Below are 14216 nucleotides of genomic sequence, written 5' to 3'. Positions count from 1 at the left end.
TAAGTCATCTACAATTTCCTTTCTAGTGCCTAATTAAGGGTACCTAAAGCACTAGTTTGAGAAAAAGAGACCATCACCTTAGCCAAATCTGCTTTAGAGAAAAATAGCCTGAAATGGTGGCTTTTAAGCAATAAATGTTCCACAACATATAAAATATAAAATAAATACTTTCCAGAAAGATAGGGCAATAATTTAAACAAAAGGATGTGATGGCCAGTAAAGCAGAATCCAATTTGAAGCAATTTTCTACTAGATAATGGTCAAAAGTACCAAGGTTTGCAAATGAGTTGTTTCTCACTTTAGGAATTAGAGAGATTTCCAGGTTATCCCTCTAGTAATATTGAGGGATATTACATTCTGCGGTGCTTTGTAAGTGGGAGAAAAAGAGCTTTAGGGATTGATGCTTAACCCAAAGACTGTCATCTAGATCCCAGAGGACAAGAGGCATTCTTGATAACATAGTAAATACTGGCACTAAAAAGTATTGTAGTATTTTATTTTTCTACAAATTTTGTCAAAATCTGCGTATTGCCCCTGAGATTACATCAAAAGATCTTACCTATTTTTTTAAAAGGAAGGCAGGCCTACCTCATCTGTAAAATGGGTACAAGACCACCTTATTTTTCTGAGACTAAACAGATCTCTTAAAATTTCTCTCACCTGTAAGATCATAAGTCTGCAATTCTAAGATCCTCTTTCTTTTACCCTTGCCTTTGTTCTCTCAAAAGCAACCAATAGAGTTGTACTGTGTAATACAGTAGCTCATAGACAGATGTGATTACTTAAGTTTAAATTATGTTAAAATGAAATAAAATTAAAAATTCAGGCCGGGCACAGTGGCTCATACCTATAACAGCACGCTAGGAAGCCAAGGCAGGAAGATCACTTGAAGCCAGGAGTTCCAGACCTGCCTGGGCAATAGCGACACCTGCCTCTACAAAAAATAAAAAAATTAGCTAGGGATGGTGTCACCAGCCTGTAGTCCTAACTACTTGGGAGGCTGAGGCAAGAGGATCACTTGAGCTCAGCAGTTTGAAGTTGCAGTGAGCTACAACGATGCCACTGCACTCTAGCCTGGACCAAAGAGTGAGATCCAGTCTCAAAAAACACAAAAAAACAAAAAAAAAAACCCACAAATGCAGTTCCTCAAACTGGCCACATTTCACATTTCAAGTGCTCAATAGCCATCATCTTAGGAAGTTCTATTGGACAGTGTTAGGGCAGGTAGGAAAGTGAGACATGAGCAGAGGAAGTACGGAACGTGCAATATAATACTGAGTAAGAAAACACACTGCAAGATAAGGGCACCAGTAAGTGTCACAACATTAGTGCAAGAAAAGTCAGACATGAGCAGAGAAAATACAAATGCAAGACACATAAACAAGTGGGATGCTGAGTAAGAGAACATACTGTAACAATAATAAAGATAAGGGTAACCACAACTGTCATAAGAGACATAATAGAAACAACACAGGGCACATTATACATTATTACAGTTTCCCCCCTCCCCAATGAGCTTTGAACACAATACATCCAGGCCTAACCATATGAGGTGAAACCCCCCCCAGCAGGAAAGAGACAATATTCCTATTGGTCAAGAAAAAAGAAGAGCCAAGGCCAGGTGCTGTGGCTCACACCTGTAATCCTAGCACTCTGGGAGGATTGCTTGAGCTCAGGAGTTTGAGACTAGCCTTAGCAAGAGCAAGACCCCACCTCTACAAAAATAGAAAAATTAGTCAGGCATGGTGGCACACACTTGTAGTCCCAGATACTCAGGAGGCTGAGGCAGGAGGATCGCTTGAGCCCAGGAGTTCAAGGTTGTGGTGAGCTATGATCACACCACTGCACTCTAACCGGGGTGACAGAGCGAGACTGTCTCAAAAAAAAAAAAAAAAAAAAAAAAGGAGGAAGACCGGACGTGGCGCGCGGGGCTCACGCCTGTAATCCTAGCACTCTGGGAGGCCAAGGTGGGCAGATCGTTTGAGCTCAGGAGTTTGAGACCAGCCTGAGCAAGAGCGAGACCTCGTCTCTACTAAAAATAGAAAGAAATTATATGGACAGCTAAAAATATATATAGAAAAATCAGCCGGGTGTGGTGGCGCATGCCTGTAGTCCCAGCTACTCGGGAGGCTGAGGCAGGAGGATCACTTGAGCCCAGGAGTTTGAGGTTGCTGTGAGCTGGGCTGATGCCACGGCACTCTAGCCCGGGCAACAGAGCGAGACTCTGTCTCCAAAAAAAAAAAAAAAAGGAAGAGACAAAGTCACAAAGGAGGAGAGGCCAGGCAGAAGAAAAAGGGATGGTACAGAAAACCCAGGGTCACTGTCCACTGGGACATGTGCCTGCTCCTACCCACTCCTTCTGGAGTGTACTATCACTTGCTAATCTTTCTTGGCAGTCCACCTCCATGTCTGGAGGTGTATTTGCTTAATAAACTTTGCTGCTTGCTGCTTCAAAACTGTCTCTTGCTTTCATTCTTTGATTGTGAGAAGACAAGAACTGAGGAGGAGTTCAACATCTGGTAACAGACAGCAGCACTCTACAGACCTTTACAAACTCTGCTAAAAATATTCTCTCTGCTACCCACTGCTTCCTCCTTGGGTTAGAATCCCTTCTATATAGTTTGCCATTCAGAAAATCATAATACATACTTAATGAAAATGATAGAACGGGTGATCTCTAACATAGAAGTGCATAAAATAGATGATTACTATAAATAATCAATTCAGAAACCTATGATGCCACCAAAGTTTTTTACCACATCTTTATATTTTTCTTTAAAACTGACTCCCTTTTTAAATTTAAATAAATACATTTAAAAGATAATTTTAGGCTGGGCACGGTGGCTCACGCCTGTAATCCCAGCACTTTGGAAGGCCAAGGCAGGAGCATGGCTTCAGAGCTCAAGACCAGGCTGAGCAATATAGCAAGACACCATCTCTACAAAATTTTTTTTTAAAAATTAGCTGGGTGTGGTGGCAACTACTTGGGAGACTGAGGTGGAAGGATCGCTTGACCCAGCAGTCAGTTCAAGGTTGCAGTCAGTTATGATCACAACACTGCACTCTGGCCCAAGCAACACATTGAAGCCCATCTCAAATAACTAACTAAATAAATAAACACATGATAATTTCAGCCAGGCAAAGTGGCATGAGCCTGTAGTCCCAGCTACTTGGGAGGCTGAGGTGGGAGGATTACTTAAGCCCAGGTGTTTGAGACCAGCCTGGGCAACATAGCAAGACCTTGTCTCTTTAAAATAAATAAATAAATACTATGGCATCAGTTCTGAAAAAAAAACTTTTTTTAAGTGTATCCTGAACATGTGTATTTCATTAAAAAAAAAAAAAATCATAATTTTGGCCGTGTGCGGTTGCTCATGCCTATAATCCTAGAACTTCAAGAGGCCAAGGTGGGAGGATCACTTGAGGCCAGGAGTTCGAGACCAGCCTGAATAACATAGCAAGATCCCACATCTCCACAAAAAAAATAGAAAAATTAGCTGGGCATGGTGGTGTGTGCCTGTAGCCTTAGCCACTTGGAAGGCTGAGGCAGGAGGATCACTTAAGCCCAGGAGTTTTGAGCTTGCAGTGAGTGACCCCTGTCTCAAAAAAAGAAAGAAAAAAGATATTTTAAGTTACTTCTGTAAATGTAAAGCCAACATCATTTGCCTTATAAAGAAATGAAAACATAATAATATTACATTCTAGCTGGACCTGTTAAAAAATGGGAAATTAGCATGTATTAATGTTAAACAAATATAGGAGACATACTGGTACTAAATCAAGATTTTCTGTTTGAAATAATCAAGCAAGATGTGAGCATCTAAAATACATAACTGAAAAGGATACACTTTCTTAGTATATAATCATAATTCAAATGTTGTATATGCTGTGAATGTTGTATCCCCTAAAATTATTCCCTAAATTGACATCTATCCTGTGCTTTGGGAAATAATGTCCACTGAATATAGTACAAATTCCTATCACTTAAAAATCCTCTATAATTTGACCTCTCTCTCTTCGGCCAATTTCTCCCTGAGCTCTATTCACTGTCCTAAATTTACACAACATTCCTATACTGTTTCTTCTGCCTCGAATGTTCCTTCCTATTGTTCTCTCTCTTTTTTTTTTTTTTTGAGACAGAGTGTCACTTTGTTGCCCTGGCTAGAGTGAGTGCCGTGGCGTCAGCCTAGCTCACAGCAACCTCAAACTCCTGGGCTTAAACGATCCTACTGCCTCAGCCTCCCGAGTAGCTGGGACTATAGGCATGTGCCACCATGCCCGGCTAATTTTTTCTATATATATTTTAGTTGGCCAGCTAATTTTGTTTCTATTTTTCAGTAGAGACGGGGTCTCGCTCTTGCTCAGGCTGGTCTCAAACTCCTGACCTCGAGCGATCCACCCGCCTCAGCCTCCCAGAGTGCTAGGATTACAGGCGTGAGTCACCGCGCCCAGCCTATTGTTCTCTTTTGATATTCTTTCACCACCCATCTCACGTACTAACTCCAGCAAACATTTACTAAGACTCTCAATCAGCTGAAAACTGGATAGGATTTTGATAATATCTTTCTAATTTATCATATCCTCCTTTACATTAGTAGTATTTATGTGCTTGTCTTATACCCCCTACCATATAATCATGTAAGATCCTTAAAAATAGAGACTCTAACTTACTAATGTCTGTATATTCTGCAGAACCTAACACACTGCTTAGCATTAAGACATGCTCAGTAAGTACTCATTGGATGTAAATGAAATATTAATAGACAAGTCCACACACAACTACCACATCTGGAGATAGACCCCAATTCAGTCATTTTTGATAAAGAGTATATTACACTATTCTACTGTGCCTTTTCTCTTTATTCTAGTTTTATTCTCTTCTAGTCCTTCAGATATATGGAAGTAAAAAGATCTGTGGCAATAAATTGCATTGGTTCACTCAGCCATCTAAACTAGATCACTCAATTTGAAGTAATTTTTACAATGTTTCCTCCTCGAAAATAAAAAGCACCTTTTCTTATAGAAGGATTTAGAATTTTAAAATGCACATTCAACACATAGGCTTATTTATCTGCAAAGATTACAGAAATTGCTGACAACAGTGACTATCTCTGGAAAAGATAACTGAGTAGGAAAGGGACAGGAAAGAGATTTACTTTTCACTGCATATACTTTTTACCTTTTGAATTTTGTCCCATGCATATATTTTTCCTATTAAAAAACTAAATTTTTAAAATTTATATTCAGTACCTAATCTTGGTCTTTTGGCTGGTATTTCATCAGTGTCCACAGTAGAAAACAGAGAGCTGAAAGACAGACAGAAGAAAATATATATATACACATACACAAAATCATTTCTATAAATAAAATTTCTATTCATATGATACACCTCCTTGTATCACTTCATCATAAAATAAAATCCAGCTAATGTTTTAAGAGAGAATATTATTCTATAGTAGGCTTTTAGTATTTGAAGACTTAGCACTATGGTTTCAATTACTTGGGAGACCCAAACTCCTTACGATATAATTTGTAATTATAGATTTGTAATCTGGCTAAAGTACAAACTTGAAACTGGCCAGAAGTCACTTAGCTAGTAAGTGAACCTAGGAAAGAGCCTAGGACTAACACTTCCTTTTTCTTCTCTCCAGAAATGATTTTTTAAAAACAACAAGTAAGCAATTTCCTTTTGAAAGATGACCCCCAAAGAAAGCCATCTTTTACTTCAGGTGACAATATAAGCAGCCTTAAAAGACAATTCTTAGAGGGGAGGAGAGGAGGGACAAAAGTCTACCTAAGGCATACAATGAACACTATTTTGGTGATGGGCACACTACGGTTGTGACTCAAACATTACAAAAGCGATCCATGTAACCAAAAACATTTGTACACCCTTAATATTTTGAAATTTAAAAATAAGACAATTCTTAGCCGGAAAAAGGTGTTATTTTTAACTGCATTTTTATCATGGAAACTACATTACAGTGGTAATAAAGAATTTGGGAATTCAGGAAAGTTTCTGGACCATATGTCAAGAATGTTAAAGGCTCACAGTATACTAATCATCTTTCTGAATCCTTATGATTAATCATATTTAGAAAAAAAATGAATGAGATCCCAGGATTCCATTCAGCTCATAACTTTAAATATCCCAACAAGACCTCCTGGCTTCATTTTGATTGAAAATTGGCTTATGCTGAGAAGAGTTATTTTAGATTAAGGATGTAGGCATCTGAAGTGTAGTAAAGAACAAAGTTTTAGGCCGGGCGCGGTGGCTCACGCCTGTAATCCTAGCTCTGGGAGGCCGAGGCGGGTGGATTGCTCGAGGTCAGGAGTTCGAGACCAGCCTGAGCAAGAGCGAGACCCCGTCTCTACTAAAAATAGAAAGAAATTATATGGACAACTAAAAATATATATACATAAAAATTAGCCAGGCATGGTGGCGCATGTCTGTAGTCCCAGCTACTCGGGAGGCTGAGGCAGTAGGATCGCTTAAGCCCAGGAGTGTGAGGTTGCTGTGAGCTAGGCTGACGCCACGGCACTCACTCTAGCCCGGGCAATAAAGTGAGACTCTGTCTCAAAAAAAAAAAAAAAAGAACAAAGTTTTGATCTCCAAACTATGTTTCCCTGACAGGAATTCACATCAAAAAGAGAGGACAAGGTAGAGGGAATTAACATTCACTTATTCAATTAATATGTACCAAGTACTTATCATGCACCAGAACCTGCACAGGGCCCTTGGAGTAGAATGAACAAAAAATACCCTTATATATATTAAGCACCAGTTTAGGCACTTTACAATATGTTCTCAAATGAACCTCACATCAACCCCACAGAAAGGCAGAAAGGAGGAATAAGTTGAAACCATGCGTCTCAGGAATACATGATGCAATTTAGCCAACAATCAATTTCATCAATAACCTGCATTCTCAGATTCAAGTATTTTCATCATGTTCACTCAAGCTCCTAGAAACCAACCTTTTTTCCACTTTCCTTGATACTGAAGCTTAATAAAAAATGAAATTAACGCTTAATCACCAAAAGTTGGGGGAATGCATAGAATTTGTACGGTATTTTATTTTCTAGATTAATTCTTAGGCAAGGAGGTAATTACTAAGAAATGGGACAAGCCAAGGAGTAAATGCTAAGAATATCTTTTAGTTTCCCCAAAATTTTAACTGAATTTTTGAGCCTAGTGATCTTTTTAAAGGAGAGATGTACCTAATCTTTTTTTCTCATACAGTAATTCTAAAGCACAGAATCACTCCTCCCCTTCTTGCTCCAAACACACATACTGCTTGACAGCTGTTTCAGAACAAGACAGCTGCTGTTTTTTGGTGCTAAGAGAACAGTACTTGCAGTCAAAACGGCTTAAAGCAATCTATGAATCTCACTTTCCTCAACTGCACTTATTGTCCGCAGATGACACTTGGGAGTATGCTTTGAAAACAGTGAGCCACAAGAAAGACAGTATTCCTTCAATTTTTAGTTTTCGGCCTAAGAGGGGACAAAGAGCCCCATTTGTTGTCAAGCAAGCAGCTTTGGCTCTGACAAGAACATTAAAGATCCCACCATCACCGCCCACCCCAAAGACAACTAGCGCCTTCCTTCATTAGGAGCTGCGTCCACAGCGTGGCGGCAGCGACTGCGTCACCAGGTCACCTGCGACCCTTCGGCCTCAGCCCAAAGGCTTTCGGTTAAGCAGGGCCTGCTTGGCTAAATAAGTCAACGCTATCTCGGCCGGAGAGCCCAGGGTGGGGGAGGGGGCACAGCTAGGCCGGCGCTCGGCCCCCTCTCGTCTCACCTGTTCGAGCGCCGCCTCTTTAGGAGGGCCCGGGCAGGGGGCACCGATCGGTCGCAGAAACGGAAAATGGTGCCGAGAATCCTAACCAGCCATCTGTACATACCAGGCCCGAGCAGCAGCGGCGGCCGACACACCCCGAGACGCAAACCCCAGAGCTGTCGCCGCCGCTGCCGCCTTCGCCGCCTCGGCCACCACCGCCAAGGTTCAGTCGCTGACTTGTGACGCGATTTGAGGGCCCACAGATACAACGTCCCCAGGGCTACGAACGGCCCCCGCCCGCCACCGCTCCCGACGTCACCTCCTCCCGCCCGACCGGAAAGCTTCATCCTCAATCAGCGCACGCGCAGACTAACACCTTCGCCTACGGCGACCCTAGCAACAGGAATCCCGGCCTCACGGACCCGGTCCAATCGCTGACGAAATCGGCAGAGCTGTGGGCGGAGTTTTCTCTTTGGCAGAGCCAGTCCGGAGTCGGCAAGTGGGACAAGGCCCACAGGCGGGACAAGGCCCACAGGCCACACGTGAGATTGCTCCACTTGGGAGGGAGCGTTCCGGAGGCCCAGAGCGCACTCGGTGCTCAGTGTTTGTTGAGTGCACAAGGTAGGCCGTTTTAGGCGCCTTTGTTTGGACATACCTTGTACTCCTAATGTACAGGCTTTGGTGACCTTAATGTCTTCCAGCAACCGAATGCGATAAGGAATCTTATGCCAATTTTATAAATCAAGGAAATCGAGGCATATAGTCATTAAGTAATTTGCCTAAGATCACAAAGCTAGCTAGTGGCAAAGTTGGAATTTGAGCCGGGCTCTGAGTACCAGCGCCAGTACCTCGCCCTTGAGGTCAGTCTACTTGGGAGACATGCACATAGATAATTACAGATTACAAACAGGGTAAGTGGTTACTATGATAAAGGTGTGTGCAAAGTAGAGTGCAAACCAGAGAAAGGAAAACCACACTCTAGGGGAGGGCAGGGAAGGGAAGGGGAGAACTCCACAAGGAAGGCTTCATAGAAATTTAAGTATGAAAATATACCTGCAGCCTACTAATACACTTGTCTCCTGTCTTGGGCTGGCAGGGAGAGATGCTCATTACCCTCCCTCTATATTATAGAGGTCACAGCTCTAGTTAATTATCAACTATAGAACAACTCCCACTCTGTTTAGTGATAGAAAACCCAGTCCCCTTTCCCAGACAATCCTGGAAAGCTTAAAAGGTTTTCATGCCCCACAAATCCATTCCTGACTGCACTGGTTCCTTACCGGTGATTCAGTTAAGGCCAGACTTTCTGACTTGCTTGAACTTCAACCCAGACACTCACCAGTACAGCCTCCTCCTTTGCTCAACAGATAGCATTCCGGAATTCTGCTGCAAACCACCCTCTAACACTTCGGGACCACCAGCCACCCAACCAGTCGCTGCCCACCCCACTTGGAGGGTGGGGATCAGATCCTAGCGGGAAGCAAATCTTGAGTACACAAGCCACTCCCTAATTGTCCAAAGAATACCTGTTAACTGAAAGTTTGGAATAACAGAATAATTACAAAGCTGAGAAGTCTTAGAAGTGGCTATTACATATGCAGCATCTATAGCCCTCACCCATTGTCTCCTAAAGGGACTCTCTTCCACCCAAGGCCATCTCCTCACTCTTCTCAACACTTTTGATAATGCTACCAACAGAAGAGACCTTCCCCTCCACCTCTACCCAGGCACATTTCAGGCTGGACTCCCAGTAAATGTAATTAGAGTCGGGACCCCTATTAAAAGAAGACAACCACTGGTATTATTATGCAGAGCGGTTCAGTTATGTCTTAACTTTCCATTCCACTAAAAGAGTTGGGCTTTGCTTTTGGCAAACCAAGAAGCCCACTCAACTATTGAGAGAGAGAGAGTTCTCCAAAACAAAAGTGCAGGCCAGGCGCGGTGGCTCACGCCTGTAATCCTAGCACTCTGGGAGGCCGAGGCGGGTGGATCGCTCAAGGTCAGGAGTTCGAGACCAGCCTGAGCGAGACCCCGTCTCTACTAAAAATAGAAATAAACTATCTGGACAACTAAAAATATGTATAGAAAAAATTAGCCGGGCATGGTGGCACATGCCTATAGTCCCAGCTACTCAGGAGGCTGAGGCAGGAGGATCGCTTAAGCCCAGGAGTTTGAGGTTGCTGTGAGCGAGGCTGACGCCAGGGCACTCACTCTAGCCAGGGCAACAAAGTGACACTCTGTCTCAAAAAAAAAAAAAAACAACAACAAAAAAACAAAACAAAAGTGCAGTCTTCATTGAAACATAAATCAGAAAACTACAAGCTGCCTTTGAATAGTAACCTATCCCAGGTCTGGCCGCTAAGATTTAAGAAATATTGGGCTCAAGTCTCATAGCATTCCAGTGCAATATCACATTTATTTATTTATTTTTCTGCCTCACAAATAGCACCCACATAAACTCAAAACTGAAATCCACCATGAAAAGTGGGAAGGCTTTGGAACTATAGACCTCAGTTGGAATCCTAGCGCCCCATCAGCAAACGATAACTTGTGAGTATGACAATCCCCAGCCTCCTGCCCATACACTCTCCCTCCCCATCCTTAGATACCCTCAGGAATGAAGAAAAGGAGACTCAGCCTCCTAGCTGCTCCCACCTGGGACTTGTCTGCTGCTCGGTGCCTTCGCTGTCCTGTGGTCCACAGTAGAGGCATGGGTCACTGCCAATCCACTGGCCAAGGAGCGGAATTATCCTTAACCCCAACCCCAACACTGCTGCAGCCATTTTCGGACTCAGGAGCTCTTCACTGGAGGGCCACGGGAGAATGCCAAGGCCATATGGAGTAATAAGGACGCTGATATTTCTGCCCTTGGCTTGGAGGATAATTTCCAAGCTTTTACCGCAAGAGGGGCACAACCTCATTGTTTAAGCTTTTGCAGGGTATCCCAAACAGATGCCCCAGTTTTCTAAAAAGATCCAGCTGAGATCCTCTCCTTTAAAACTTTCCAGGGCCCTACCCCCATCTTCCTCAAAACCTCCCTCCCTCCCACAGAACAATGAAGATACAGCCCTGGAATCCGTTCTTTTGTCTTGCAAATTTTCTCTTTAGAAGCATTCAGGGGATGTTAAAAGATTTCTTCTCACATTTTTTTGCTGACCTCTGTCTGAGCAGAATTCTGCACTGTTTGCTGGAAGGGGTAGGGGCCCCTAGATGAGATTTTGTTGGGTTAGGCCTAATGTGCCTAAAATCCAACATAATTGACCACTGTGAATATTAATTTCCTTCTGAGTACCAACTCTTCTGGTATTTAAGAAAAAAAAGTGTCCTCTTAATACTGATACTTTGATCTTATTCAATCTGTACAATGATAACCTTGGCCTTATCATGCCCAAAGCAAGTACACTCCTTTCTTGTCCTGGATTTCATTACAAAGCTTACCCACACTGACTACAAACGGCTTGGCCTGCCTCCTGTGGAGGACTAGGAGCAGGCCCTACCTACCTCTGTTTCTTAGTCTATAAAATGGGGTTAATAAAACCTGCCTCTCAGATCTGTGGACAGATTAAATGTGTTTATGTATGTGAAGGGCCTATTCTTTGCCTGTCACAGCTAAGTGCTCAATGTTTCTCTTCCCTCTCCTTCCTTCTATCAGTTCTTGACCCTGCTGTGTCTACGTCCTACATTTTTGACAGATCTGTGCCTTCCCCTCTCCAACCCTATCAGAACTACTGTCCTTTAGGGTCTGATCATTTCTCATACCATTGCCATAGCCACCTCCCCTTTTACCTTTTGTCTCTTCTATGGTGTTTGCAGAATTCTCTCTCTTTTGTTTTCTTTTGTTTGGTGCTGTCTTTTATTGTTAAGCAAGGTAAATTTATATTATTGTTCTTAATTATTAATAAGGGTAAATTTATAAATTAAGTCTTTTTCTCTTACTGAGTCACTGAAAATGGTTGGATTGATTGTCACCAAACTTGGGATGTTTGTTTAGGGTGATCTGATTTAAAATATAGGCCATAAAATTAACTTTGGATGGCCCAGGGAGAGTCTTGAAGAGACAGGTATCTATCCCTGGGAATAGCTGAAACTTAGGAACAGCCAAAAGAGGGGGATGCCACCAAGTGAGAAATGCCCTACTGAATGAGACAGCCATGAATCCCTCAGATGGTTCATGATGGTTCCAAATCAGAAGTTACAAGGATAGACCTTCCAAATTACAGGACTTTTCCCACAGAGTTGCTTCTCACACCAACTACAACTCCATATGCATGCTTCAGGGAATAATTGTCTAAAGAAGGATCCCATTATCAATGCTTGGGAAGCTAGTTAACTAAAAATAAAAACAGAAATCTGGCTCTAAAAACAATATTTTAGGCCGGGCACAGTGGCTCACGCCTGTAATCCTAGCACTCTGGGAAGCCGAGGCGGGAGGATCGCTCAAGGTCAGGAGTTCGAGACCAGCCTGAGCAAGAGCAAGACCCCACCTCTACTAAAAATAGAAAGAAATTAGCTGGACAACTAAAAACATATAGAAAAAAATTAGCCGGGCATGGTGGCACATGCCTGTAGTCCCAGCTACTCGGGAGGCTGAGGCAGGAGAATCCCTTGAGCCCAGGAGTTTGAGGTTGCTGTGAGCTAGGCTGATGCCACAGCACTCTAGCCCGGGCAACAGAGCGACACTCTGTCTCAAACAAACAAACAAACAAACAAAAAAACCCAGTATTTTAAAATAACAGTTTAAGATCCAAGTAAATCTAAAATATATAGTACCAACAGACAATTATTTAAATATTGGCTATTCCTCCCAAATTTTTGCTTCTTCTTTTTTTTTGTAATAGAAGTTTTAGAAAGAAAAAGTATTTTGCTTCTGTCTTGCCACTGTGCACACTGGCCTTGTTAGAGCAGTCTCTTGTTGAAATGTTCTGCACAGTACTCTGAAAACCAGCAGTTATTGGAAAAAAACTGGACTTGCATTTTGTTTGATACATTGTAAGGAAGTCAAAGTATCTAAAACAAATTAGCTCTATGCTATGAAAAAGACTTCTTAACCCAGAAAAGCAGTATGCAGATGTTTTTTCTTCTTGTTCTGTAATAAACTACCAAAACCATTTTTTATTTGTATAATATTGATAAGTTAACATACAGATATGTTATCTTTATATTATATAGTCCAGTACATATTATGTAATATTATTATAGCATATTCATTTGTATTATTTTATAACATACTAACCTTTAAATAAGTTAATGTGAAAAAGGTCTGGTTCCCACTACCTTAAAGATAAAATCCAGTATCCTAAGCATGGCATACAAAGTTCTTCACAGCCTGTCTTCAAATTACTTTATCATTTCCCTAATCTCACATACCCAACTCTGAAGCCACTCCTTTTTCATGCCTACAAGTCTTTTCTCTCTGCCTGGAATACCCTTCCCCACCTTCTTCACTCACAGACTCCTACCTAGTCTTTGGAACTCAGATCAAAGGGCATCTCCTCTGTGAAGCTTTTCCAAAGCCTCCTCCTTCTGGGATTCCCAACTTGTTCTGCTTCTCCAACGCTTCTCCCATAGAATTTGTATCCATGTCACGATATTAGTAGTATTATTGTCATCATCATCATCATTAATGTGTCTGCCTCTTTGATGGAAGGAGTCATGCCCTATGTTTTCCTTCTTCTTTTACTGGGAGCTCAAGAAATGTTCGATAAATGAAGGAATGAAGAAATGAAACTGTGAGTATATGGATTTGGAGAAAATTACCCTAATCTCTTTGTAGGATATGAATTGAGGAAACAGACTTATTTTTCCATACTTGGACTGCAAGTGAGAAGTGGCAGGGTCACTGATGTGGATGGGAAGAGACAAAGGTGTTACAGTGAGTCATATACCAGCCTGGAGCCCTAGACTAGGGTGGGTGGGGACATAGGTCACCTTTCCAGGCTGTTGAAACCAATGAGAGTTGTAAAACCTCCTCCCCTCAGTTCCATTACATTTCATACCTGTTTTTCCTGTCCACACATTTGGAAGCTTGCCTGGTCTTTTTACTCTGCTCTCTGTAGTAAGTGATTTCTAGGTTTAAAAACACATTTTAAGAAGGCCAGGCATGATGGCTCATATCTGTAATCCCAGCACTTTGGGAGGCTGAGGCGGAAGGATCACTTGAGCCCAGGAGTTTGAGACCAGCCTGGCAACATAGCAAGGTCCCTGTTTGTACAAAAAATAAAGAAATTAGGGCACAGTGGTGTGTGCCTATAGTCCCAGCTACTCCAGAGGCTATGAAGTTCAAGGCTGCAGTGAGCTGTGATAACGCCAGTGCACTCCAGCCTGGGTTACAGAGTGAGACCCTGTCTCTAAAAAAAGAAAAAAAGCCACTACATAATACTAGGATGGAAATGAGGAAAACTGTGACATTCTTGAGTTGTGATCATTTATCAGA

At 42.2% G+C, this 14216-nt stretch overlaps 1 protein-coding gene across 4 annotated transcripts in view; it reads right to left on the bottom strand.

The window, feature by feature from the left end:
• The window catches only part of SENP2 (SUMO specific peptidase 2), a 39904-nt gene extending 31759 nt beyond the window's left edge, over positions 1 to 8145 (bottom strand). For 3 of the 4 annotated variants that reach the window (XM_045539855.1, XM_045539858.1, XM_045539856.1), the window contains exons 1-2: positions 7805 to 8145; positions 5251 to 5306 (exon numbers count right to left, since the gene is read on the bottom strand). In XM_045539855.1, coding sequence (XP_045395811.1) covers positions 5251 to 5306; positions 7805 to 8130 — 382 coding nt within the window. In that variant the 5' untranslated portion in view covers positions 8131 to 8145. The remainder of the gene's footprint in view (positions 1 to 5250; positions 5307 to 7804) is intronic. The other variant, XM_045539859.1, reaches the window with a different exon arrangement.
• Positions 8146 to 14216: the final 6071 nt, after the last annotated feature.

The sequence above is a fragment of the Lemur catta genome, chromosome 1 (genome assembly GCF_020740605.2).
Source record: "Lemur catta isolate mLemCat1 chromosome 1, mLemCat1.pri, whole genome shotgun sequence".
Taxonomy (NCBI): Eukaryota; Metazoa; Chordata; class Mammalia; order Primates; family Lemuridae; genus Lemur; species Lemur catta.
Note: the sequence above shows the minus strand (reverse complement) of the source record. Positions and strands in the feature narration are given on the sequence as shown.